General features: G+C 43.2%; 1 protein-coding gene and 1 long non-coding RNA gene across 3 annotated transcripts in view; both read right to left on the reverse strand.

Moving 5' to 3' along the window:
* LOC129831892 (serine/threonine-protein kinase ULK2-like) overlaps positions 1-4,262 on the reverse strand; it is an 85,020-nt gene extending 80,758 nt beyond the window's left edge. Inside the window, exon 1 of one of the 2 annotated variants that reach the window (XM_055895449.1) lies at positions 2,916-4,262. In XM_055895449.1, the coding sequence (XP_055751424.1) occupies positions 2,916-3,005 (90 nt within the window). In that variant the 5' untranslated portion in view covers positions 3,006-4,262. The remainder of the gene's footprint in view (positions 1-2,915) is intronic. The other variant, XM_055895448.1, reaches the window with a different exon arrangement.
* A 5,946-nt stretch (positions 4,263-10,208) lies between these two features.
* LOC129831893 (uncharacterized) lies at positions 10,209-12,311 on the reverse strand. The gene is made up of 2 exons (XR_008755829.1): positions 12,030-12,311; positions 10,209-11,653 (listed from the first exon to the last, which is right to left on the reverse strand). It is a non-coding gene; the product is annotated as an uncharacterized LOC129831893 (long non-coding RNA).
* Positions 12,312-24,386: the final 12,075 nt, after the last annotated feature.

Consider the following 24,386-nt stretch of genomic DNA (forward strand, 5'->3'; position numbering starts at 1 on the left):
TTATTGCATGGTGTGCTTTTTCCGTAAGTTTTTTTAAAAATCTGACACAGCGGTTATATTAAGAACAAGTGTATCTTTAATTATATGTAAAACATGTATCTTTCATCAAAGTTTATGATGAGTATTTCTGTTATTTGACGTGGCTCTCTGCAATTTCTCCGGATATTTTGGAGGCATTTCTGAATGGCGCCAATGTAAACCGAGATTTGTGGATATAAATATGCACATTATCGAACAAAACATAAATGTATTGTATAACATGATGTCCTATGAGTGTTATCTGATGAAGATCAAAGGTTAGTGATTCATTTCATCTCTATTTCTGCTTTTTGTGACTACTATCTTTTGCTGGGAAAATGGCTGTTTTTCTGTGGCTATGTACTGAGCTAACAATCGTTTGGTGTGCTTTCGCCGTAAATCCTTTTTTAAATCAGACATGTTGGCTGGATTCACAACACGTGTAGCTTGCATTTGGTGTCTTTCATGTGTGATTTCATGAAAGATAGACTTTTGTAGTAATATATTTGAATTTGGCGCGCTACATTTTTTCTGGCTTTTGGCCAAGTGGGACGTAACCGTCCCTCATATCCCAGAGAAGTTAAGGGCTTGTAAGTAAGCATTTCACTGTAAGGTCTACACATGTTGTATTCGGCGGATGTGACAATTGTTTTATTTGAACTGTTGGAATCATAGAAATAGAATGATTCTTCTAATTCTATAGTTAGAATATAATAGTGGGTACTGACAACTAATGAAAATGCCAGGGAGGAGTTATTGTGACAGGGTAGGAAGCAAAGTGTTGACAAGTGTTTCCTAGGGGACACTATAATCTTGGACTACATTGAATGTTTTCTCTTAGCTACTTCATGTAGCTAACATATTCATCCTTTGCACATTCCTCTTTGCTTTAGAAGATACTTTTGCACAAGCATGATTTAAGTCTATAACATCACTGGAACTGTATTATCAGCTAGCTAGCTAACTAGCGATTAGCGGCTAACAAGATTTAGGCCCAACTTGCTAAGAAAATACATCTGCAAACAGCTAGTTTGTATCGTAAGAAACAAACTAATAGTGTAACTATAGCACGCTAGTGGAGTTATACTAAGAAGCAAAGTGAAAACAGCATCATTGTCATCAACATTGTTGCATGTGCTGCATTGACCATGCAGACTGAATGCAAGTGCCTCATGGTCGAGGAACAACAAATGCACTCCTTGAGTGACAGGGGGCGGGGTTAGGTCTGTGTGGAAAGCGGCATGGAGAGAGAGCAGAAAGAGATGACTCAATTAGCGAAGCAAACTATAAGAATGGACGTTACACACGGCCTATCCTGTTTAACAAAATATTAAAATACCATATAGAAGTAAAAACCCAAACAGCTCCATACATCAATCAGTATATCGTAAAATACAGGTATACCGCCCAGCCCTAGATCCCCACCCTGGTCACCAATGTAGCGAGAGAAATTTACATTTTAGTAATTTAGCTCTTATCCAGAGTGTAAGACAGAACTAGACTGTGTAAGACAAAATCCAGAATAGAAATGACAACAGGCAAATGCAGACGAGGTCCCACTGTCTAAATCAGGGATGGGCAACTGGCAGCCCGTGGGCCGCATGAAGGCCCTCTGATCAATTTCCAGTTTCAATTTAGGAACTATTTCTGAGTCTCAATTTACTGTTGTGAGGTAGAATACACAAGGTGCAATTTTGAAATTTGGTTGTGCATTAACAGTTTTCCTCTTGTTATGTAAGACACTGACAGTCAGACATTTAGTCCATATCAGCTAAACTATTTTAGATTGCTAAGTTAGTTTTGCAGACAGCTATACAAACCTGTTATTAGCGTAGAATTACCTGCTGGGGGGCCCCCATTGATTTTGTTAGGTCAGTCTCTCTCCACCCTATGGCAAAATGTGTAGAACTGCACGAAATTAACTAAAATGTTCATTTAAAAAAAGTCTCTCCATTGTTAAGAGGGAAGACACAAATGCTTTGCTGACAATGTGTGGGGGAATGGATACACAGACTCGCGAGCAACTGTGGCAATAAGGTAGCATGGTGACATAATCCCTGGAAGCATCACACAGTGAGATAGATGTGGAGCAGGCTCAGACTTAAGTAACATTCGCTCCTCTCTGATCGTCCTTCAGCTGTGCCTTGATCGACAGGCCTGGATCAACAGAACAGTTTGGTCCACATCCCCATCATGGACAGTCACCACAGTCCAGTCAGTCAGTCAAGATGCTTTGTTATCACTGGTGTGTGACCAATCAAGCTAATAGAACGAATGTATCATCACTAGACTATCATCTCATTTGTCATATAAAAAAAAAATGTCAGGATTGCATTGATGTGTAGACTATTATAATGGCTCATATCATCACTGAAGATGGAGAAAGAAGACATGCTCTTTTCTCTCCACCTTGTCTAGGCTGGCTGGCTACGTCAGCGAGCTATTCACTGCTGTTTGAGTCATCCGTTTCATGAATGAACGGCTGGCATCTCAATGCACCCCAGTGTCAGACCATAACGCAAGATTGCACAACATCGCATGATCGAGGCTTATGAAACAATAACATGCATGATCAAACATGTAAATAACCTTGTTATATTTGAATAAGGTGAAGCCTGTAAATTGATATAATTGTATTTCATTGCAATACTTGCATCACTATCGTAACAAATATTTAAACATCTAGTTAGTTGAAGGAAAACTAAACAAAATGATGCCAAATGACAGTTAATTTACTGCAGTGCAATGCCATTGACCCAGATTTATATAAACGTCACCACTCTCACATAACCTCGGAGAAAAATAGAGGAGAGGGAAGGTAGGGAAGAAGTAGGGAGGAGGCAAGCAATGCAATGGGAAAGATGGAGATGCAGACCTTTAATGGTCCAGATATTTACCTTTCTGTGCCTTCCTTTGAACACCACAGCAAAAGCACCATGTCCCACCAGGTCCTTTCTGCTGTATTCAAAGTCTCCAACAGTCTCCATTGTCAACGTAACTGTCCAATTTAGGTCAGGTGTCAAAAGGTTCTTTCTTCAGTAATGCACTTTGAAGGATGCTCTCTTTTGATAGTGGAACCTTAATTTAGCTGTCAAGCAAACTAGTGCTTGTGGCGTTAACACAATACAAGTCAGTTTTACAATGACAAGCATGCATTCCAGTCCACCTTTGATATTGCCTGAGAAACAGTCAGGTGATGATGCAACTATTCACGTTTAAAATGGGAAGCAAAACTGGAGCTAGTGTCAAATTCTTCCCCGTCAGTAGCCAATTACAACAGATTATATAAGGCTTTACCTTGAACTATTTCCACAATCAGACACTGCAGTCAGCTTTATCCATGGCTGGCCACAATCCCAAGGTACACAATGTCAGTCCCTACTGCCAGCTGTCATTTTCTGACCCAGATTGCTAGCGTTGCAAACTGGCTAGTTAGCTAGTTATATATGCATTTAGATGGCAAAAAAATTAGCTCAAAAACTGCTTTGCCAGACATTCTACATGATGTCAAGTGTTCTGGATAAATAGATTGCAAGCTTCAAACACCCACAAACACTTCAACTATATAACCAGAGTGACATGCTATGCCGACAAGCGTCATGTTGTCCATGCATTGTTGCTGGCAAGCAACCATGCTAACAACATTTTATATAGTTAGCTAGCTAGCTACCTTTAACGTTAGCTTCATGCTAACTAAACAGAATATCAATTGAATTGACGGACATCAATTGTAATTATCAGATTATCGCAATAAAATACAAAATACAGGCCTGACGTTATATATTTGCCTGAAAAACTATGAAATGCAACACCAATGAGTTTGAATAGAATTTGTGTAAGTCACAGCCAGCTAACGTTAGCCGTCATAATAGTCCTCTTGTGGCGAGATGTTTAAACCAGGTGACGTCTCTCCTCTTCGAAAACATTGATGTTCTTGCGATTCTCTTCAATGTAATCCAAATTGCATCTATTGAAATTCCTTGATTTTCATCATGGTCATCACATCTCAGTCACAGGGCGAAAATAATTGTGTAAGCAAGAAAATGGCAACCGATTCAAGTTAACCTTTACAGTACGACAAGTAAAACCATTGAACGTATGTCCCTTACTACCCTTCAACTGAAAAATAGTTTGGGTTTCGTCTTGTCCCTTCCCATCACATTGACCAGGTACAGCGTTGTCTGCTGACACGCTACCAATGTCAATACAGAGCAAATTGCGAAAAGAGTACTGTGACACATATTTTACACCATATCACTCCGCGGACTACGTCAATGCGCAATATACCCTCCGCCACGAATGATAGTTCCATGGTGTCATAGGTCATCGTGGTAAACCCAGAACTAAAATCTCGCTTTGTAGCAGATTTAATTTGAATAACAACATATTACATCCTTCATTGTAAATACATGGATCGTATTAATGAAATTAAATATCGTAGCGACCCGCACAGACAGCTGTGTGTTACGTTTTAGGCTGGTAGGTGGTTGTGTTGTACTTACCAGTACCCAGTGTTCGCGGGTTCCGACATGCCAATCAACCTGCTATCTGCCAATCACGGGAATGCCTGGAATGTTCTGATGCCGGGCATCCTGGCTGTTGGCGGAGTGGCGTGGAGGGGGGTTGGGCAGGGGGATGGAGCATTGGAAGTTAAAACCAGGTTTAGCCTTTGTTCTCTCTCTTATGTCTGGCCTTCACAAGAGAAGGTCACGGTTGGCTTGTGGTTATCTTTCATTTATTTGGCCTGGGCTACGGTCAAACAGTAGCCTGGGTAAAGTTGGGTTAATAAACCGTCAATTCGTAAACTAAAACCTCTGTCTGGACAATTGTTCCTTTATGATCTAGTCAGGTCATTACATTGGTGTCAGAAGTAAAAAAAAAAAAAAAAAAAAAGTTGATAAAAGTTAGCCAGCTAGCTGACTTCTGTGGCTAGCTACCGTATGTGAGAACGGGGTTGAAAATGCTTCGAGGGAATCCGAAAGTGAAGGTGGAGGTAGGGGACGATTATGGCCAAGGAGGTGCATGGACGTCGGAGGATCTTGCTGAGGAGATCGCCAGGGCGTTGGAGCCCAGAGGCCGCTTGAGGGAGGACGTTAGCGTGATGGCCGCTGAAGCGGGCATGATTCCTTCGTCGACTGTCCTTCGCGCGGAATCTGGTGGGCGGACCGAAGGGGTGACGTCGACGCGGCGGGACGAGGAATCTGGGGCTCAGGATGTAAACAAACATGGCGGCGCCCAGTTCCCGGCTGCGTCCGTATCTGTTAAGACCCCGAAGTATTCCGGTAAGGCAGATTGGGAAGCTTTTCATGCTCAGTTTGAACTGTTATCTGATTTTAGGGGGTGGTCGAATGAAGATGGGGCACTGCAGTTGGCTTTATGCCTCACGGATGATGCTCTGGCCTGTTTGATATTGATTAGCCCCGAGGACAGACGTGATTATGGTGCTTTAGTGGGAGCACTGAGGAGGCGCTATGGACAGTGTGTACAGCCCGGGCTACTGCGCTCCGAACTGAGTAATAGACGCAGGCAGCCTGGAGAGCCTCTACGGGTGCAGGCTAATGACATTGAGAGCCTCTCTCGGCGGGCATATGCTCACATGCCCCCCTCCGTGCAGATTGAGCTAGCACGGGACCAGTTCATACAGGCGCTCTCTCCTACGGAGCTGCGCATACAGACCCAGCTGGCTCATCCTGAGTCATTGCAGATAGCCTTGGAGATGGTTTTGGAGAGGGAGCTGGTGTGGGCTGGGGCTTTGGTGGGGGTGCAGAAGAGACAGACCCTCTGTGCGAGCTGGGGGGCAGAGCAGCCGGAGCCGGACAAGCCTGCATGGGTGGCTGAAATGACAGAACTCATTCGTGCTGTGTCGCTACAGGCGGCACGAAACACACACCCTGGTCCCAGGGTCTGCTGGGGTTGTGGCCAGCCAGGCCATCTGCGCCGGAATTGCCCCATGTCCCCCAGAGCTCAGGGAAACGGCTCGGGGTCCGCATACACCGGGTAGTGTGGACCCCTGGTTTTCTATCCCAACCACCTTCTTCTTCAGGAGGAGCCCACCGGCACAGACGTGGAAGCAAGGCTCCACTTCCCCCAGAAGCAGACGAGGGCAAGCGGATGGAGCCTGTTGTTGTGGTGGGCCGGACCTGTGTTGGGGACTTTTATCATGTCCCTGTCACTGTGGAGGGGGTGCCCTGCTCCGCCCTGGTGGACACTGGGTCCACAGTAACCCTGGTGAGGCCAGATATTGTGCCAGGTTGGACTCAGTGTGAGCCTACCACTGCGCAGCTCCGCACAGTCACAGGTGAGCTGGCACCCACAACAGGGAAGGGAATAATGACTCTGACAGTAGGGGGCAGGACTGTGCGTCATCCTGTGTAGGTGGCGGCTGTGCAGGACCATTGTATCCTGGGGTTGGACTTTCTTAGGAGCACAGGCTGCCAGTTAGACCTAAATAGGGGCACACTGAGCTTCCAGGGAGGGCCGGAAGTCACCATGGCCCCCCTAATGTCACATTCACTCAACCAAACAAACCCTTTACTCCAACAGTTAAAGCAGCAGGGACTCATGGCTTCCCCCCCTCCCCCACATCTGTGTGACTTTTCCCCAGCCCCCCTGTCACCTACGGCGGTGTGTTACATTCCCCCAGCTACCTCCACGACACAGCCCTTTGTGAGCCCGTGCCGCACCCCCCCAGCCCAGCTACCCCAGATGGGAGAGGAGAGGACACTGTCTGCAGTGAGGGAGATATGGGGAGGAACTGTGTTGGTCTTGACCCCAAGCAGCAGGAACGGTTGTGGCAGTTGCTGTTTGAATTCAGAGACAGCTTTGCGCTGAGTGAGGAAGAGGTGGGTCAGACTCATCTGGTGCAGCATGAGATCGACACAGGTGATGCTCGACCCATCAACATGCGTCCCCGTCGTATCCCGCTGGCACGCCAGGAGGCGGCAGACAAGGCTGTGTTGGAGATGCAGTGAGCAGACTTCATTGAGCCCTCAGACAGCCCCTGGGCGACGCCAGTCGTCATGGTTCCGAAGAAGGGGGGCAAGCTGAGGTTCTGTGCGGACTACAGGCGGCTGAATGAGGTAACCAGGAAGGACTCATACCCCATACCACGTATCGATGAGTCGCTGGACCTGGTTAGGGGGTCCTCCTGGTTCTCCTCACTAGACCTCCGCAGTGGCTACTGGCAGGTGCCCCTCTCCCCAGAGGCCAGAACCAAAACTACGTTCTCCACTAACAGAGGACGCTGGCAGTTCAAGGTCCTGTGCTTTGGCCTGTGCAACGCTCCAGCTACTTCTGAGCGTTTGATGGACAGGGTGCTGGATGGCATCCCCCGACAGCAGTGTCTGGTATACCTCGACGACATCCTGGCCCATGGCAGCTCCTTCCAGTCAGCCCTGGGGGCGCTACGGCGTGTGCTGGAGAGGGTGGCTGCCGCAGGTCTGAAGCTCCACCCCGAGAAGTGCCACTTCATGAGGAGAGAGGTGTCCTTCTTGGGCCACCGAGTGGGGAAGGAGGGGATCAGCACCATGGAGGACAAGGTAGGGGCAGTCAGAGACTGGCCCACCCCCACCGACCAGCGTCAGCTGAAGAGCTTCCTGGGCCTGGCCTCGTACTACAGGAGGTTTGTACGGGGCTTCTTAAGCGTCGCTGCTCCCCTGAACCGCCTGCTGCCGAAGGACAAGGCTTTCACTTGTACAGTGGAGTGTGAGGAGGCGTTCAACACCCTCAAACGTGCACTGATCGAGGCCCCCGTGCTCGCCCCCCCTGACCTCACCTTGCCCTTTATCCTGGACACAGACGCGAGCAATGTGGGCATGGGTGGGGTGCTGGCCCAGGTGGAGCTAGAGAGGGAGAGAGTGGTGGCATACTTCAGTAAAACATTTGACAAACATGAGCGCTGCTGTATCACCCGGCGGGAGCTCTTGGCTGTTGTGGCTTCCGTCAAACACTTCAAGTACTACCTGGGTGGCCTGCCCTTTACTGTAAGGACTGACCACTCTGCTCTCCAGTGGCTCATGTCTTTCAGAGAGCCAGAGGGGCAGGTGGCACGCTGGTTGGAGGAGCTTCAGCCGTATGACTTCATAGTGGTGCACAGGGCAGGGCACGCCACGCCACTCAACTGTGTCACCGCGTGGTTCCCCAGAGCCACGGACTGTATTACCCGTTCCCGCTTCCTTGTCCCCCATATCCCTGCCTTCATCCCCTGGTTCCCAGAGGGGCACTCTGCGACCATCACGGCCACGCAGGCAAGGGAGACCTCCGGGTCGCTTCAGAGACTTTGTTTGTTCCCTCGGGGACGAGGGACTTTGTGGTGGGGGGGCTGTGTAGCGACCCGCACAGACAGCTGTGGGTTATGTGTTTGGCTGGTAGATGGTTGTGTTGTACTTACCAGTACCCAGTGTTCGCGGGGTCCGACATGCCAATCAACCTGCTATCTGCCAATCACGGGAATGCCTGGAATGTTCTGATGCCGGGCATCCTGGCGGTTGGCGGAGTGGCGTGGAGGGGGGTTGGGCAGGGGGATGGAGCATTGGAAGTTAAGACCAGGTTTAGCCTTTGTTCTCTCTCTTATGTCTGGCCTTCACAAGAGAAGGTCACGGTTGGCTTGTGGTCATCTTTCATTTATTTGGCGTGGGCTACGGTCAAACAGTAGCCTGTGTAAAGTTGGGTTAATAAACCGTCAATTCGTAAACTAAAACCTCTGTCTGGACAATTGTTCCTTTATAATCTAGTCAGGTCATTACAATATGTAATTACTTAGCTCGCTCCAAAATAACTTTACAGTCACACTTATAAACTGTGTATAAAAGTTTCCCCTACTTCTACTGAATTAATTGTTAATTTCTTCATTCTCTATGGTACATTTTACTTACACAAAATCAAATATCAGTCCCCAAATGCAATATTTTTTTAAACATGAAATCCAATATTTAATAAAATATCTAGAATTAGTCAATGACAAAAAACAATATGTATTCTTACAACTCTACCTTAGGTTTATACAATTGTAACCCCTAACCTTTTTCTTTGTATTTGATTGGAGGTACTTTCACTTTAATGAAACTGTTGTCACTGGCAAATTCATGTAGTGATTTCATCATTTTTATTTTATTTCATAAGAATATATGTTTGTAGTTATGTCCTATGTTGATTAGTAATTGTATTGTAATTTCAATAATACAAAGGAAAAAAAATAACAAGTCTTGTGTAATTGGTCAGATGCTCGATCCACGAGAGATTACTCATCTTTTGCTGTTCATTTAACTGGTATGGATCTACCAGAAGCAAGGTATGTTTGATTTTTTTTTTAAACATACAATTGTTTGGCTGACACCCATAAGATAAATGCCGCATTCATGTGCTTGTTGGAACTAGGAAACTCAAATGTCCGATTTACTGATTCGTTGACTGACTAGGTAAAAAATATGCATATGTGCACTTGAGCAAGGCACTTAACACTAATTGCTCCTGCAAGTCACTCTAGATAAGAGCGTCTGCTAAATGACAAACGTACTGTATCATTAACAAATTTAGCCTATCGACTGTCATCACGTGTACAGTAATTTGATATCCTTATCTCACTATGTCTTGAGATGATATTTCAAAGCCAAGGTACCCAAGGATGTATATGTACCCCATGCCATGGTCAGCCCCTTCAAGTGTTCTAGAGGCAGTGATAGGCTACCCGAGATTTGCATTATCATTCGAGCATGTTTGTAGCTCCAGACTGGTCCTTCATGCCTTTGCTTTGTATGTTGCCCCCTTTTGGATTTATTCAGGTATGACATATCCCTTGAACACGTTTCAAAATAAAAACTGTTTACATTTAAGTCATTTAGCAGACGCTCTTATCCAGAGCGACTTACAAATTGGAAAGTTCATACATTTTCATCCTGGTCCCCCCGTGGGAATTGAACCCACAACCCTGGCGTTGCAAGCGCCATGCTCTACCAACTGAGCCACACGGGACCAGAGGTACTTGTCACTTAGTGTCACTTAGTGTCCTGGATCCTTTATTAATCAATTTTATTAATTTGTGCATGAACTAAGTAGACCTATAGTTTATTAGTGTGACTTTCTGTTCTTCATGGAGATTAATTTGCATTACATTTTTTTGAGTGTATTATGCTAATTAGATTTCCGTGCAGGCATGAACATGGACTTAACAGGAAAATGAAAACAGAAAAGCCTTATATGCAATTATATTTAATCAATTGGTCAATACAATAGTTGGGTTACTTGCTCTATGAGGAGCATTTGAATGGTTTGGATAAGCCTTTGGTTATGGCGTATCCTGACAAAAAGAGGACGTTTGGAAGGTTTCTCCTGTTGAAAGGTGGAGCGAAGGTCCTCTGGGAGTCCAGACGTGGCAGCATATGTCACTATGTTGGGTGCTTTTTGAGCATCTACAGGTCCTCAAAAAGTTCTACAGCTGCACCATCAAGAGCAACTGCTCAACATCTGACCGCAAAGGTGCTACAGAGGGTAGTGTGTACGGCCCAGTACATCACTGGGGCCAAGCTTCCTGCCATCCGGGACCTCTATACCAGGCCATGTCAGAGGAATGTCCAACAAATTGTTAAAGACTCCAGCCACCCAAGTCTTAGACTGTTCTCTCTGCTACCGCATGGTAGTCCTCAGCAACTCTGGGACCAAAACGATCCTTAACAGCTTCTACCCCTAAGCCATAAGACTGTTGAACAGTTAATCAAATTGCTACCCAGACTATTTGCATTGTCCCCCTTATTTTATTATGATTAAGAATCATTTTCTGTACTGACTCTCTTGCACAGGCTCGATATACCCTCACCGGACTCTAACCACACACACATGCATATTGACAACACCCACACTCACATTCCTTCACACATGCTGCTGCTATTCTGTTTTATCTATGCACAGTCACTTTACCCCTACCTACATGTACATATTCCCTCAATTACACTACATAATCAAAAGTATGTGGACACGTGCTCGTTGAACATCTCATTCTAAATTCATTGGCATTAATATTGAGTTGGTCCCCCCCTTTTTTGTTGTTGCTATAACAGCCTCCTGTCTTCTGGGATGGATTTCCACTCGATGTTGGAACATTGCTGCAGTGACTTGCTTCCATTCAGCCACAATACCATTAGTGAGGCCGGGCACTGATGTTGGGCGATTAGGCCTGGCTTGCAGACCTTGTTCCAATTCATTCAAAAGGGGTTCGATGGGGTTGAGGTCAGGGCTCTGTGCAGGCCAGTCAAGTGCTTTCACACCGATCTTGACAAACTATTTCTGTATGGACTTTGATTTGTGCATGGGGCCTTGTCATGCTGAAACTGGAAAGAGCCTTCCCCAAACTGTTACCAGAAAGTTGGAAGCACAGAATCGTCTAGAATGTCATTGTATGCTGTAGCGTTAAGGTTTCCCATTCAATGGAACTAACGGGCCTAGCCTGAACCATGAAAAACAGCCCCAGCCTCCTCCACCAAACATTACAGTTGGCATTACGCATTCGGGCAGGTAGCGTTCTCCTTGTATCCGCCAAGCCCAGACTACTGACTGCCAGATGGTGAAGCGTGATCCATCACTCCAAAGAATGGCTTCCACTGTGAGCTTGTGTGGCCTACACGTGGTAGTAATAACCTTCAATCTGGATAACAACACAAAACAAATCATAAGACTAGAGAAATTTATCGACAAATACAAACATGACGGAGAGTAAGACAGGGGAACCTATTTCAAAATGAAAACGTGACTTCTACAGACGATTTAATATTTTCACCACCGGGATTGGTAAAGTTCGAAACCGATCTGTTAAAATCAATAAATGACAAACTGGGTATACTTGAACTAGTCAGTAAGGATATAAAAGAGTTGAAGGCAAGCCTCAAGATGAGTGACGAAAAAGCTGCGACAGTGGAGAAAGACACAAACAAGCTAAAAGGGATAGTCAATAAGATTGAAACCGAAGTTAATGCCTTACTTGACATACAGACTAGATCCATGAGAGAGAATCTGGTACTTACAAGAATCTAAGAGAAATAAGGAGAAGTTCCTGAATGTGTAGCTAGTGAGTTCCTCCTTACAGCGCTTCAGATCACACACGAAGCTATCGACAAAATCCAACTCGAACATGTACACCGCTTCGGACAGAGGCATGAACGCCCAATCGTTGCCAAATTTGCTTCCTTTAAAGATAAAATAATGTTTAAAAGACTTGCTGGACGGAAATAGGCATGAATGACCAGTTCCCGAAGGGAATTGCAGAACGACGTAAAGTTCTGTATCCAATTTTCAAGGAAAATAGATTGAAAGGGAAACGCGTAGCTCTCGTGGTCGATAAAATGTATATTAAAAACCAGTTGTTCAGAGACACAAAGACTACTCCATGGCTATTTAAAAAATTACAAAGTTCTCATAGAGGAGGAAAATAATGAAACACATGATTCTAGCCCAGTTATTGATTGTAATAATACAACAAAAAAATATAGCTTTTCTATCTGTCTTTAAATATAACTAATTGGAACACAAAAGTACTAATTCAACATGGTGGAGATAAAACACAGCAAACAGAAGGCACAGTATGTGTGGATGGTGTGGTGTGTGTTTTTTAGTGTTTCAGAAAGTGGCGTTGAGTGAGAAAGGAAATGGTTGCATATCCCAGAACCAACGTATTTCTGTTAGCAGGGGTTGTGAGAGAGCTTTCAATGTTGTGCAGATGAGGGATATACATTTTATAATGAATTATACATCTTATTTATTTATTGTCCTATCATGGTGGAACAGTGTTTTAAAATAAATTCTACATCTAATTGTTTTTATTGTCCCATCATGGGGAAGAACATTTTTCAAATAAATTCTACATCTAATTTATTTAGTTATGGTCCTATATTGATGGAACGATCCACAACCCTATACTCTAGACACCCACCTGAACGACCCAGATACTAAGGAGAAGTCCCTATCTGTTTTATGGGCCTGCTGTAAGTGGCCTGTATGTAGCCAAAATGTGGTCAGAGACATAGAGCAGCACTGCCCCCTCAAGATTCTGAGCCTGCCTGGCAGGGTTGGTCCTACAGAGCCAAAGCCCCCTGATGGGAGAGAATAATATACAAGGAAATTCTCAAAGCTGTTAATGAGAACCTTGACAACCTTGTACCTAGCCGGTGGGGATTCCGGTGGGGTGGCACTAGCTGCAGTTACCCATGGGGAGGGGGTCACACTCAGACATTCAGAGAGGGGCATATTATTGTGGCCCTGGTGGCACAAAATCAAAGGTCTGACTGCACGGTTGGGAATATGGTTACTACGGGGGACCATGTTGTGGGTGTTTCAGGGGAAGGAGGTATATCTGACCTCCATCATCTAGGACGTGACTATGGTTAATCAAATCTCCCCATTTCTGCCCATTTTTTTGCGCAGTTTTGCAGGCCTTCTGATACAGCTGTAACTGTATATGCATTCGTAAATCAAGACCTTTCTTGAGTTGGGCTCTGGGATAGTGCAACTGTTGAGAATCGGAGTCTATGGTTGTTGTGGGGGAAAGGGGTTGAGTGTGTATGAGTGTGTGGGTGTGTGTGTGTCCCACAACTGTTGCGAGGGAGTAAAAGATGTTTGGACAATATAGGATGATTCACAACAATTGTTTGCTAATATAATAATTGTTTTCCATAATGTAATTTTGGTAATGGCGAGACTAGAGAGAGGTAAAAATCCTTTGCATAAATTGCCTACATTGTTACAAATATTAATAGCTAATTATGGAAAATAAGATAAACAGGATTAAAAAATATATATATATATATCGATTTGGCAGTTGATCTGCTTCTCTTCTGTGGGTGGCACTGTGTGCTCTTTTCGAAGGATGGGTCCCGGTCTCTCTGGGGCTATGGGATCCAGGGGGGTCGGGGGTGGTCTGCCGGGCATTGGGATGACAACCCAACTCGGGATGAGGAGGGCTTTTAGCGGGTGGAATAGTGGGGACCAACTGGAGGTTTACTTAGTAGAAATGCAAATATCATGGTACAGCTATATGGACACTCAATCATCATGTTACTTTTTAATGGTACGTTTTCAAACATATATGTTGATCAATAAAATGTAAACTCGTTTTGGTAAGTGGTGAAATAAATATAGCCAGTTATAATTGTAATGGCTCAGCAGATAATAAAAAAGACTATCAGTATTTACCTGGTTAAAAGAGAAAGAATATAATATCTATTGTTTACAGGAAACTCATTCAACAATTTTAGATGAAGTTTTGTGGAAAAAGGACTGAAAGAAATTCAAAAGGGGTGATGATATTAATTAACAGTAATTTTGATCCAAATTTGCATATTGTCCAAACAGATCATCAAGGTAGATGGATTATTTTAAATATGTATTTGACAATAAACAGATATGGCTTATTAACCTATATGGTCCTAATAATGATGATTCAAACTTCTTTGAAAATATATGTAAGAATTTATCAACTCTACAACCAACACTAGACTCTATTATTATGGTGGGAGATTATAATACGGTTTTAAATACCTCTATGCATCATAAAGGAAATCACACTACAAACTATTACCCTCAGGCACTTAAGGAAATCATTAATGTCATGGATATATTGGAATTAGTGGATATATGGGGGCTTAAATTCCCTGACCTTGTGAGATATACATGGCGGAGGCTTAATCAAGCCAGTCGTCTTGATTACTTTCTTATACCATTCTCTCTGGCACCAAAAGTTTTGATAGTGGACAGAATGCAGTCGGATCATCACATAATTGGCAAATATATTACTCTTACAGAATTTCCACGTGAGCGAGGATATTGGAAATTTAATCAAAGCCTACTTAGATGATAAATTGTTTAGAACTAGGACAGAAGAATTTATAACTGACTTTTACCCGACATAATATAGGTACAGCAGATCCCCTTATTGTATGGGACACTTTCAAATGTGCCTTTATAGGCCATGCAATTCAGTACTCATCTATAAAACAAAAGCAATTTAGATCAAAAGAGTCCATATTAATAAAGGAAATTGAAGGACTAACAGTACAGTTAGATACCACTAAAAACTGTACCATAGAGGCACAGAATAAGTTAGAGGAAAAACAAAAAGAAATTGAGGAACTTATTCAAGAAAGATCCAGTGTAATATACACTGCTCAAAAAAATAAAGGGAACACTTAAACAACACAATGTAACTCCAAGTCAATCACACTTCTGTGAAATCAAACTGTCCACTTAGGAAGCAACACTGATTGACAATAAATTTCACATGCTGTTGTGCAAATGAAATAGACAAAAGGTGGAAATTATAGGCAATTAGCAAGCCACCCCCAAAAAAGGAGTGATTCTGCAAGTGGTGACCACAGACCACTTCTCAGTTCCTATGCTTCCTGGCTGATGTTTTGGTCACTTTTGAATGCTGGCGGTGCTCGCACTCTAGTGGTAGCATGAGACGGAGTCTACAACCCACACAAGTGGCTCAGGTAGTGCAGTTCATCCAGAATGGCACATCAATGCGAGCTGTGGCAAAAAGGTTTGCTGTGTCTGTCAGCATAGTGTCCAGAGCATGGAGGCGCTACCAGGAGACAGGCCAGTACATCAGGAGACGTGGAGGAGGCCGTAGGAGGGCAACAACCCAGCAGCAGGACCGCTACCTCCGCCTTTGTGCAAGGAGGAGCAGGAGGAGCACTGCCAGAGCCCTGCAAAATGACCTCCAGCAGGCCACAAATGTGCATGTGTCTGCTCAAACGGTCAGAAACAGACTCCATGAGGGTGGTATGAGGGCCCGACGTCCACAGGTGGGGGTTGTGCTTACAGCCCAACACCGTGCAGGACGTTTGGCATTTGCCAGAGAACACCAAGATTGGCAAATTCGCCACTGGCGCCCTGGGCTCTTCACAGATGAAAGCAGGTTCACACTGAGCACATGTGACTGACGTGACAGAGTCGGGAGACCCCGTGGAGAATGTTCTGCTGCCTGCAACATCCTCCATCATGACCGGTTTGGCGGTGGGTCAGTCATGGTGTGGGGTGGCATTTCTTTTGGGGGCCGCACAGCCCTCCATGTGCTCGCCAGAGGTAGCCTGACTGCCATTAGGTAACGAGATGAGATCTTCAGACCCCTTGTGAGACCATATGCTGGTGCGGTTGGCCCTGGGTTCCTCCTAATGCAAGACAATGCTAGACCTCATGTGGCTGGAGTGTGTCAGCAGTTCCTGCAAGAGGAAGGCATTGATGCTATGGACTGGCCCGCCCGTTCCCCAGACCTGAATCCAATTGAGCACATCTGGGACATCATGTCTCGCTCCATCCACCAATGCCACATTGCACCACAGGAGTTGGCGGATGCTTTAGTCCAGGTCTGGGAGGAGATCCCTCAGGAGACCATCCGCCACCTCATCAGGAGCATGCCCAGGCGTTGTAGCGAGGTCATACAGGAACGTGGAGGCCACACACACTACTGAGCCTCATTTTGACTTGTTTTAAGGACATTACATCAAAGTTGGATCAGCCTGTAGTGTGGTTTTCCACTTTAATTTTGAGTGTGACTCCAAATCCAGACCTCCATGGGTTGATAAATTTGATTTCCTTTGATAATTTTTGTGTGATTTTGTTGTCAGCACATTCAACTATGTGAAGAAAAAAGTATTTAATAAGAATAGTTCATTCATTCAGATCTAGGATGTGTTATTTTAGTGTTCCCTTTATTTTTTTGAGCGGTGTATATAAATTATATATATGTTTTCCAATATATTTTCCTTTATTATTTTCCCCTAACCCTACCTTCCCTCCCCTAATTGGAGTAAACTAATGGACAACAACACTTAGGCTTCTACTTCCAGCTTATAAATGCTATATGCATTTGATGGACACAGTATATTTTACAATAGTTATCTTTCGTTTGTTCTCTGAACACCATCCAGTTTTGATTTATTTTTGCCATGTATTTTTCAACTGTGCAGTGAGCAGCCTGACCATGCACAGGAGGCAGCCCAAACTTTGGGGATCAGGTCTTGTGATGTGCGTGTGACGTCAACTGCGTACAGATCCATTTGGGATTTTTGACAGAAGTCCCTCCACTAACATGCTGATGAGACTATCACTGCCTAAATTATTAGAGGAAGGGTCTGAAAGCGAGACATCTTTGACAACATCCAGGCTGGTTGACATCTGATCACAAACAGTGCTCTAACCTACGCCAGAACAACTGGTGGTATCCATTTCCTCAGCATCTTTGTTGGCCTCAAAGCCTCGTGCAGCATTGGAGGTCTCACTTTTTGCCATGCTGATGGTTGAGAAAGGTGGCAAAGGGGAAGATTTACCACTCAGTAGACTTCCAATATGAGTTACAGTTCTTGTTGGAGATGACACTCTGCATTGTGCATCAGAAACCACAGAGTCCATGACTTGGCTTACCATTACTTTGGTAAACAGACTGACTGTGTCACTAAATGCTGATGTACCAGAAAAGCATGAAATCCTATCTTTGGATACGCTAGCCGTCACACTGACTCCCTGAGCAAAACTCATTGAAGCTAAAGAGGGCACAAGGCTAGGAAGCAAGAGGCGCTTCACAGACCCTTCTGAAAACAGCTGAACCAGCTCATAAGCTGTAGGCTTCTCCAACTTCTTTTCATTCATATTCAGCTTAGTAAGGACTGTATCAGATGCACTCTTTCCACCGCCACGGTCAGAAGCAGAGGGGTCAAGTGGCTCTCAGAAATTATGCGCTTGATTTGATCAGGGTGGGATGCAAACCTCCCTTCTTTCTGTGTATATACTGTACCTCCTTTATGATGATATCCACTATTGCAGACATTTCCTCATCTATGTCTTCACATTGTGGTAAATAATCTTTGCAATTGTCCAAATCTTCTTCTTAGACACTTCCACAGCAGACGGGTGCACCTTCGGATGCTGCCTCAGTGTACTCTAAGCTTTCCTCATTGCTATGTTGAAGCATAAAGTCTGCCTGCCATAGAGATTTATTATAAGTCGTTGGTGGGAAAAGGCTCTTTATGTCTTTGATAACTGATCCAATGATAACAAAAGCAGTTGAATCGGTATGCCTCACAGAAATTGTTGATGTTGGTGACACCTGAGAATCTGGCTGGCTGGAACGAACTTTCCTGGGAAAGCTACTGACTGATTTTATCAGTATTTTTTGCACTTTGTTGGTAGTGTTCATCTTGAACTCTTCACTGGAGAGCTTCTTAATCACTGAGGCTGGAATATCTCTTAACATCTCTTGGGTAGGGGGCAGTATTTTCATGTCCGGATGAAAAGCATGCCCAGAGTAAACTACCTGCTACTCAAGCCCAGATCCTAGGATATGCATATTATTAGTAGATTTGGATATAAAACACTCTGAAGTCTCTAAAACTGTTTGAATGATGTCTGCGAGTATAATAGAACTCATATGGCAGGCAAAAACCTGAGAAAAAATCCAACCAGGAAGTGGGAAATCTGAGGTTGTAGTTTTTGAACTCTTTGCTTTTCCAAGATACAGTGGAAATGGGGTCATGTTGCACTTCCAAAGGCTTCCACTAGATGTCAACAGTCTTTAGAACCTTGTTTGAGGCTTCTACTGTGAAGTGGGGGCGAATGAGAGGGGATTGAGTAAGGTCTCTCCCAGAGTGCCATTGCATTTCTGAAGACAAAGGAATTCTCTGGTTGGAACATTATTGAAGATTTATGTTAAAGAAATCCTAAAGATTGGTTCTATACATCGTTTGACATGTTTCTACGGACTGTAACGGAACTTTTTGACTTTTCGTCTGCACCTAGTGATCGCGCGTCATGAATTTTGATTACTGGGCTAAACGCGCTAACAAAAAGGAGTTATTTGGACATTAAATGATGGACTTCATCGAACAAAACAAACATTTATTGTGGAACTGGGATTCCTGGGAGTGCATTCTGATGAAGATCATTAAAGGTAAGTGAATATTTATAATGCTATTCTGAGATCTGTTGACTACACAACATGGCGGATATCTCTTTGGGTTGTGTTGGTCTCTGTGCGCTTTACTCAGATTATTGCATGGTGTGCTTTTTCCGTAAAGTTTTTTTGAAATCTGACACAGCGGTTGCATTAAGGAGAAGTGGATCTTAAATTACATGCAAAACAGTTGTATCTTTTAGCAATGTTTATTATGAGTATTTCTGTAAATTGATGTGGCTCTCTGCAAAATCACTGGATGTTTTGGAACTACTGAACATAACGCCCCAATGTAAACTGAGATTTTTTTGCATGACCTCTTATACACTATATTAGGCCTAGCCTTTGGAACTTTGGTTTTCCTAAATATGGCTACTATATTGTGATCACTACATCTGATGGATCTGGATACTGCTTTCAAGCACATTTCTGCAGCATTAGTAAAGATGTGATCAAGACATGTTGATGATTTCATTCCTGTGCTGTGTGTAACTACCGTGTTAGGTTGACTGATAACCTGAACCAGATTGTAGGCACTGGTTACAGTTTAAAGCTTCTTCTTGAGTTGGCAGCTTGATAAAAGCCAGTCATTATATAAATCACCCAGAAAATATACCTCTCTGTTGATATCACAAACATTATCAAGCATTTCACATATTATCCAGATTCGAACTGTTAGGACTTGGTGGTCTATAGCAGCTTCCCACAAGAATGGGCCTTAGGTAAGGCAGATGAACCTGTAGCCATATTACTTCAGCAGTATTTAACATGAGATCCTCTCTAATCTTTACAGAAATGTGGTTCTGAATATAAACAGCAACATCTCCACCACTGGCATGTCTGTCTTTCTGTCAATGTTATAACCTTGTATTGCTACCACTGTATCATCACATGTATTGTCTAAGTTTCAGAGATAGTCAGAATATGAATATCATCTGTTACTAGCAAGATTTTAATTTCATGAACTTCATTGAAAAAGCTAGAAAACAAGTTTGGTATTTATGTTTAACAAAGATTGGTTATATTTAGTTAAAATAACAAACCGAGTGTTTCCAGTATACAGTTTTCAGGTGCGCACTCTGATGACTGAACTCTGAAGTCTGCGTACACTCTAAAAATAAAAGGTTTGTGGATTATCCTTTAGGGGTTCTTCATATTAATACTGTGGGGGAACCCATATAAGTTCTTCAAAGAACCCCTTTTAATGGATCCTCGAAAAACCTTTTGAGGTACATTTTTGAACTACCCCCCCCCCACCCCTGTTGTTATGATTATTACTATTATTAATAATAATAATAATATGCATAACAATAACAACAATTACACAATATTTTAGTTCTCAGTGTTTATTATTATTTTAGTGGCAAAGCAGAATGAAAAAATCTAAATATGAGGTAAACTCCCAGCAGAGCCCCAAGTCCAATGGGTATACCTTCTGGTGTGGTAATGTTAACGTGTTGATGTTCTCTGTATCCATAGGCAGAATGATTTTTGCAGTGCATGGTGATCGAACAGGTTTCCTGTTATATTCATCATAGGTGTAGGGAGGGTGAAGTCTGTGAATCCAAAAAAGAGTCATTTTATAGATTATTAACAAAACATTCACATGACAGTATTCATACCTTGGTTTTTGTAGTGAATGTGAATTTAAAAAACAGTTTTGATAATGGTTTTCATACATATACGTTGTCCATAATGTAGATGCCTATGGTATGTTCATTGACCAAGTAAGGAAGGAGGATGGTATATGTGATCTTTATAACATACCAATACCAATTGAAATACTTTTGTATGCCTCCTTGTCTGTATACCTGCAGAAACAGCCACAAAAGTGAGCAGTTCAGTCATCTGCACCCATTAAAGCTGGCCATCAACATATTCTTATAGCCTACATAGTCTTACATTTTTGTTGATTGATATCCATTGAATTCTGTCCATTTTCTGTTTTAGAAAGACTTGCAAAAATATGAAAATATAAATGGTATAATCATAAAATAATATACATTTCGATCATACAAGGGACAAACCTTACCTTAAATTGAGGAGATCTTTACATTTGTCAGTTAAGTGCCTACACCTGCTGTCCTTTCAAATTCAAACCGAAGTGTTTCAGTCGGGCTGTTAGGCAGCAAGAACCCCCACCAACTAAGGAGGTTCCTCGATGAACCCCACCTATGAGGTTATTGGAAAAACCTCTTGGGGGCCATTTTCAGTGCCAAGAACCCTAAGGTTCTTTGAAGAACTTTAAGGATATTAGAAGAACCCTTGTGTAGCCCCTAATTATTTGAGTGTACCAGAAGCAATAGGGGAGGACCGTCCTGAAATGATTTTGCTGATGGTCACAGAGAGGGCTGAGTTAAGCTGTTTGACCACCTCCTTGATAAGACCAACAGTCAGCTCAGGTGGGCAGGAGGCCAAATCTCATTGTCATAAAGTTACTTGTGGACACTTCTGATACTGTCCTCTGGCATTCCCAGGTGGACTTTCACTGAGGTCTGGGAACTATAAAAGGAACAAGCAAAGCATGATAATTCCTGTCTGAAGTTGGCAAATCGACCTCTTTACTGCAAACAAGTCTAACAAGCACTGTAATTCTACTATTATAATACAATTGACACGTGTCCTTTTGATCTCTTTCAATGCTCATTAATTCAAATCTGCTCAAAGGTTGATACTTTACATTATGTACTTAGCTAGAAAGCGTAAATGCATTGGCTTGCAAATGGAGATAGATGTGAATTTTAATGGAGAAATGATTGCTCATCCGTTTATGAGGTTAGGGATATCCATATGTTAAAACCAGAGGAGGCTAGTGGGAGGAGCTATAGGAGGACTGGCTCATTATAATGGCTGGAATGGAATAAATGGAACTGTATCAAACACATCAAACATTTGGAAAAAACGTTCGACTCCGTTCCATTTGTAACCTTAACAGCTTTAACAGCTTTTGTCTACTGAAGCTCAATTACAGAACCTCTGTCCAGGTGTTGATTCCTGGAGACTAAAGATGTGAGTGCTTTAGAGGAGGTAGAAAGAAAATTGAAGAAAAATCTGAAATGTAACAATATATGCTCGGATAGAATTGCTTGTGTGCTTTTACAATAGGCCCAGTTGTGATTTTAGCATGTAAATCTTGGTTGGGCAAACTTCCCCCAATTTCTTTTGAGGCAAGCCAGAAAAGCCATTACACTACACAACACAACACTGAACAATACATTAGTTGCACTAAAACGGTGTCAAACAGGGCCCACAAACTGTTAGGGCCTACATAAAGCTGTACCAACAGCAGAGTCCCAACAGCAGTCCCAACACTTTACCACTGCTACACTTGGCTATCAGCGGAGCCTTGTCTGGCAGAGAAACAGTTCATTCAGCCTCATTTACTGACTTTAAAAAAACATAGCTGATATGGCTGATTTGCTTAAATGAATGTGATTTCTACTGACAATTGCGATGTACATACTATGGGGGACGATGAGCGGATAAGAGGCAATCCATAATTTCGATTAATAAATTAGGGAGCGAGCTATGACGGATGTAGTCAATATAACTATTTGTTCAGCACTTTTGAAATTGACAGTGTCAGAATTCAGAACATGGGCCATTCTTACAGTATTCTACCTGTACACCAAGTCGGAGCCGTAGGATAAATAAAGGGGGCATATAAGCAGACAATGAAAGCTCTTACAATATTTGATGATGGCATTTCTCTAAAACAGGCTATAGGCTAAATGTGCACCACCAAGTCAGAACAGTAGACTAAGTTATGAGGGGGAAAGGGACCAGCTAATTAGGGTGAGGCACAAGGGCTAATAACAGCTTACTATACAACATACACTTTATATTACTTTCTTAGCTACAGTATATATATCTCCCTGGCATATTACATAATTTTTTCAGCAGCATACAATACATTTTTGGACTCACCTTGTTGTGCTGTGCTCACTTGAACAGGAAGGTGCCGCGGCGGTCCTTCGTGGGATAATTTTGTCATCAAATTCTGTCATTCTCTGCATTTATGGTGCTTTCAAGACAACTGCGAACTCTGAAAAAAATAAGGTTGAATCATGACGTAAGTGATCTTCAGGTCGGCGCTCTAGAAAGAGGCCCGAGTTCTCGACTAGGATTTGCCAGTAGATTGTCAATTTGATTCATGATGATGACTGCTAGCTTTTTAGTATGAAAAGTATGATATTGACATGATCAGTCCAATCAACGCTATGGTAAATATAACGTGAATTGATGTCATTTTATCTGTGGCCAATGACCTTGAGCCTTCTTGGATGAGCACTTCTACTGAAACTGGCAGCACCCAAGGGGCTTGAATTTTCAAGCTCTTCCAATAGATTTTGTGGTGACATAGTATTCCCATGAGTGACAGAACACTGAGCCAATCACGGCACAACTAGAGAACATTACCAAGCCCTACGCTCCATATTTTCTGCTGGCTGCCCCACCACCACAGAAAGCACTGAGCTAGGCTGAAACACCTGCATTTAGGAGCTGCTTTACTCAAGAAAGCAAAGAGACCAGGTTTGTATGCGGCTTTATTAACTCAATTATGTATTTATTTGTACATAGTTTGCAAACTGATATGTGACACATATTAATGCTAAAATAACATGCAAAACTGGCAAGCCCCACCTGCCCTGAATGACGGGTTGCCACTGGATAGGCCTATTTGAACAAAACTATATATGTAACCTTTCTTACTGACTATATTTCAACTACAGTTTGACAGACATGTAACCCAGTGGTCCTTCCTCTGCTATGTAAATGCCGCCCTCTTGTGGATAAAATTTGGTACAACATGTATTGTGTATGGTCCAGTTGATTGAACCAGTAAATCTGGCCTCTCCTAGTCATCAAAAACCGAGTACAGTGCGAACCCTAAAACTCAGACGTTAGACTACACCTGATGGATTTTTGTGTGTGAATATCATTCTCTTATTTGCAGTGGTGACCCGTCATTCAGGGCAGGTGGGGCAATAATACGTGTCATTTATCAGTTTGCAAACAATGTAAAGAAAAACATATATATGATTGAGTTAATAAAGCCACATTCCAACATGGTCTATTTTTTGCCTTCTTGAGTAAGGCAGCTCCATAATGCAGGTGTTTCAGCCTAGCTCAGTGCTTTCCGTGGTGGGGCAGCCAGCAGAAAATATGGAGCGTAGGGGTTGGTAATGTTCTCTAGTTGCACCGTGATTGGCTCAGTTTTCTGTCACTCATGGGGACACTACGTCCTGCCAAGTCTAAGGGTAGAGCTCGAAAATGCAAGCCCCTTGGGTGCTGTCATAGAGTTACATTAGAAGTGCCCATCCAAGAAGGCTCAAGGTCATTAGCCACAGATAAAATTACATCAAATCACTTTATATCTACAGTAGCTTTGATTGGACTGACCATGACCAAATCATACTTTCAAAATCTTAGCTAC

Source organism: Salvelinus fontinalis, chromosome 33, assembly GCF_029448725.1.
Source record: "Salvelinus fontinalis isolate EN_2023a chromosome 33, ASM2944872v1, whole genome shotgun sequence".
Lineage (NCBI taxonomy): Eukaryota > Metazoa > Chordata > Actinopteri > Salmoniformes > Salmonidae > Salvelinus > Salvelinus fontinalis.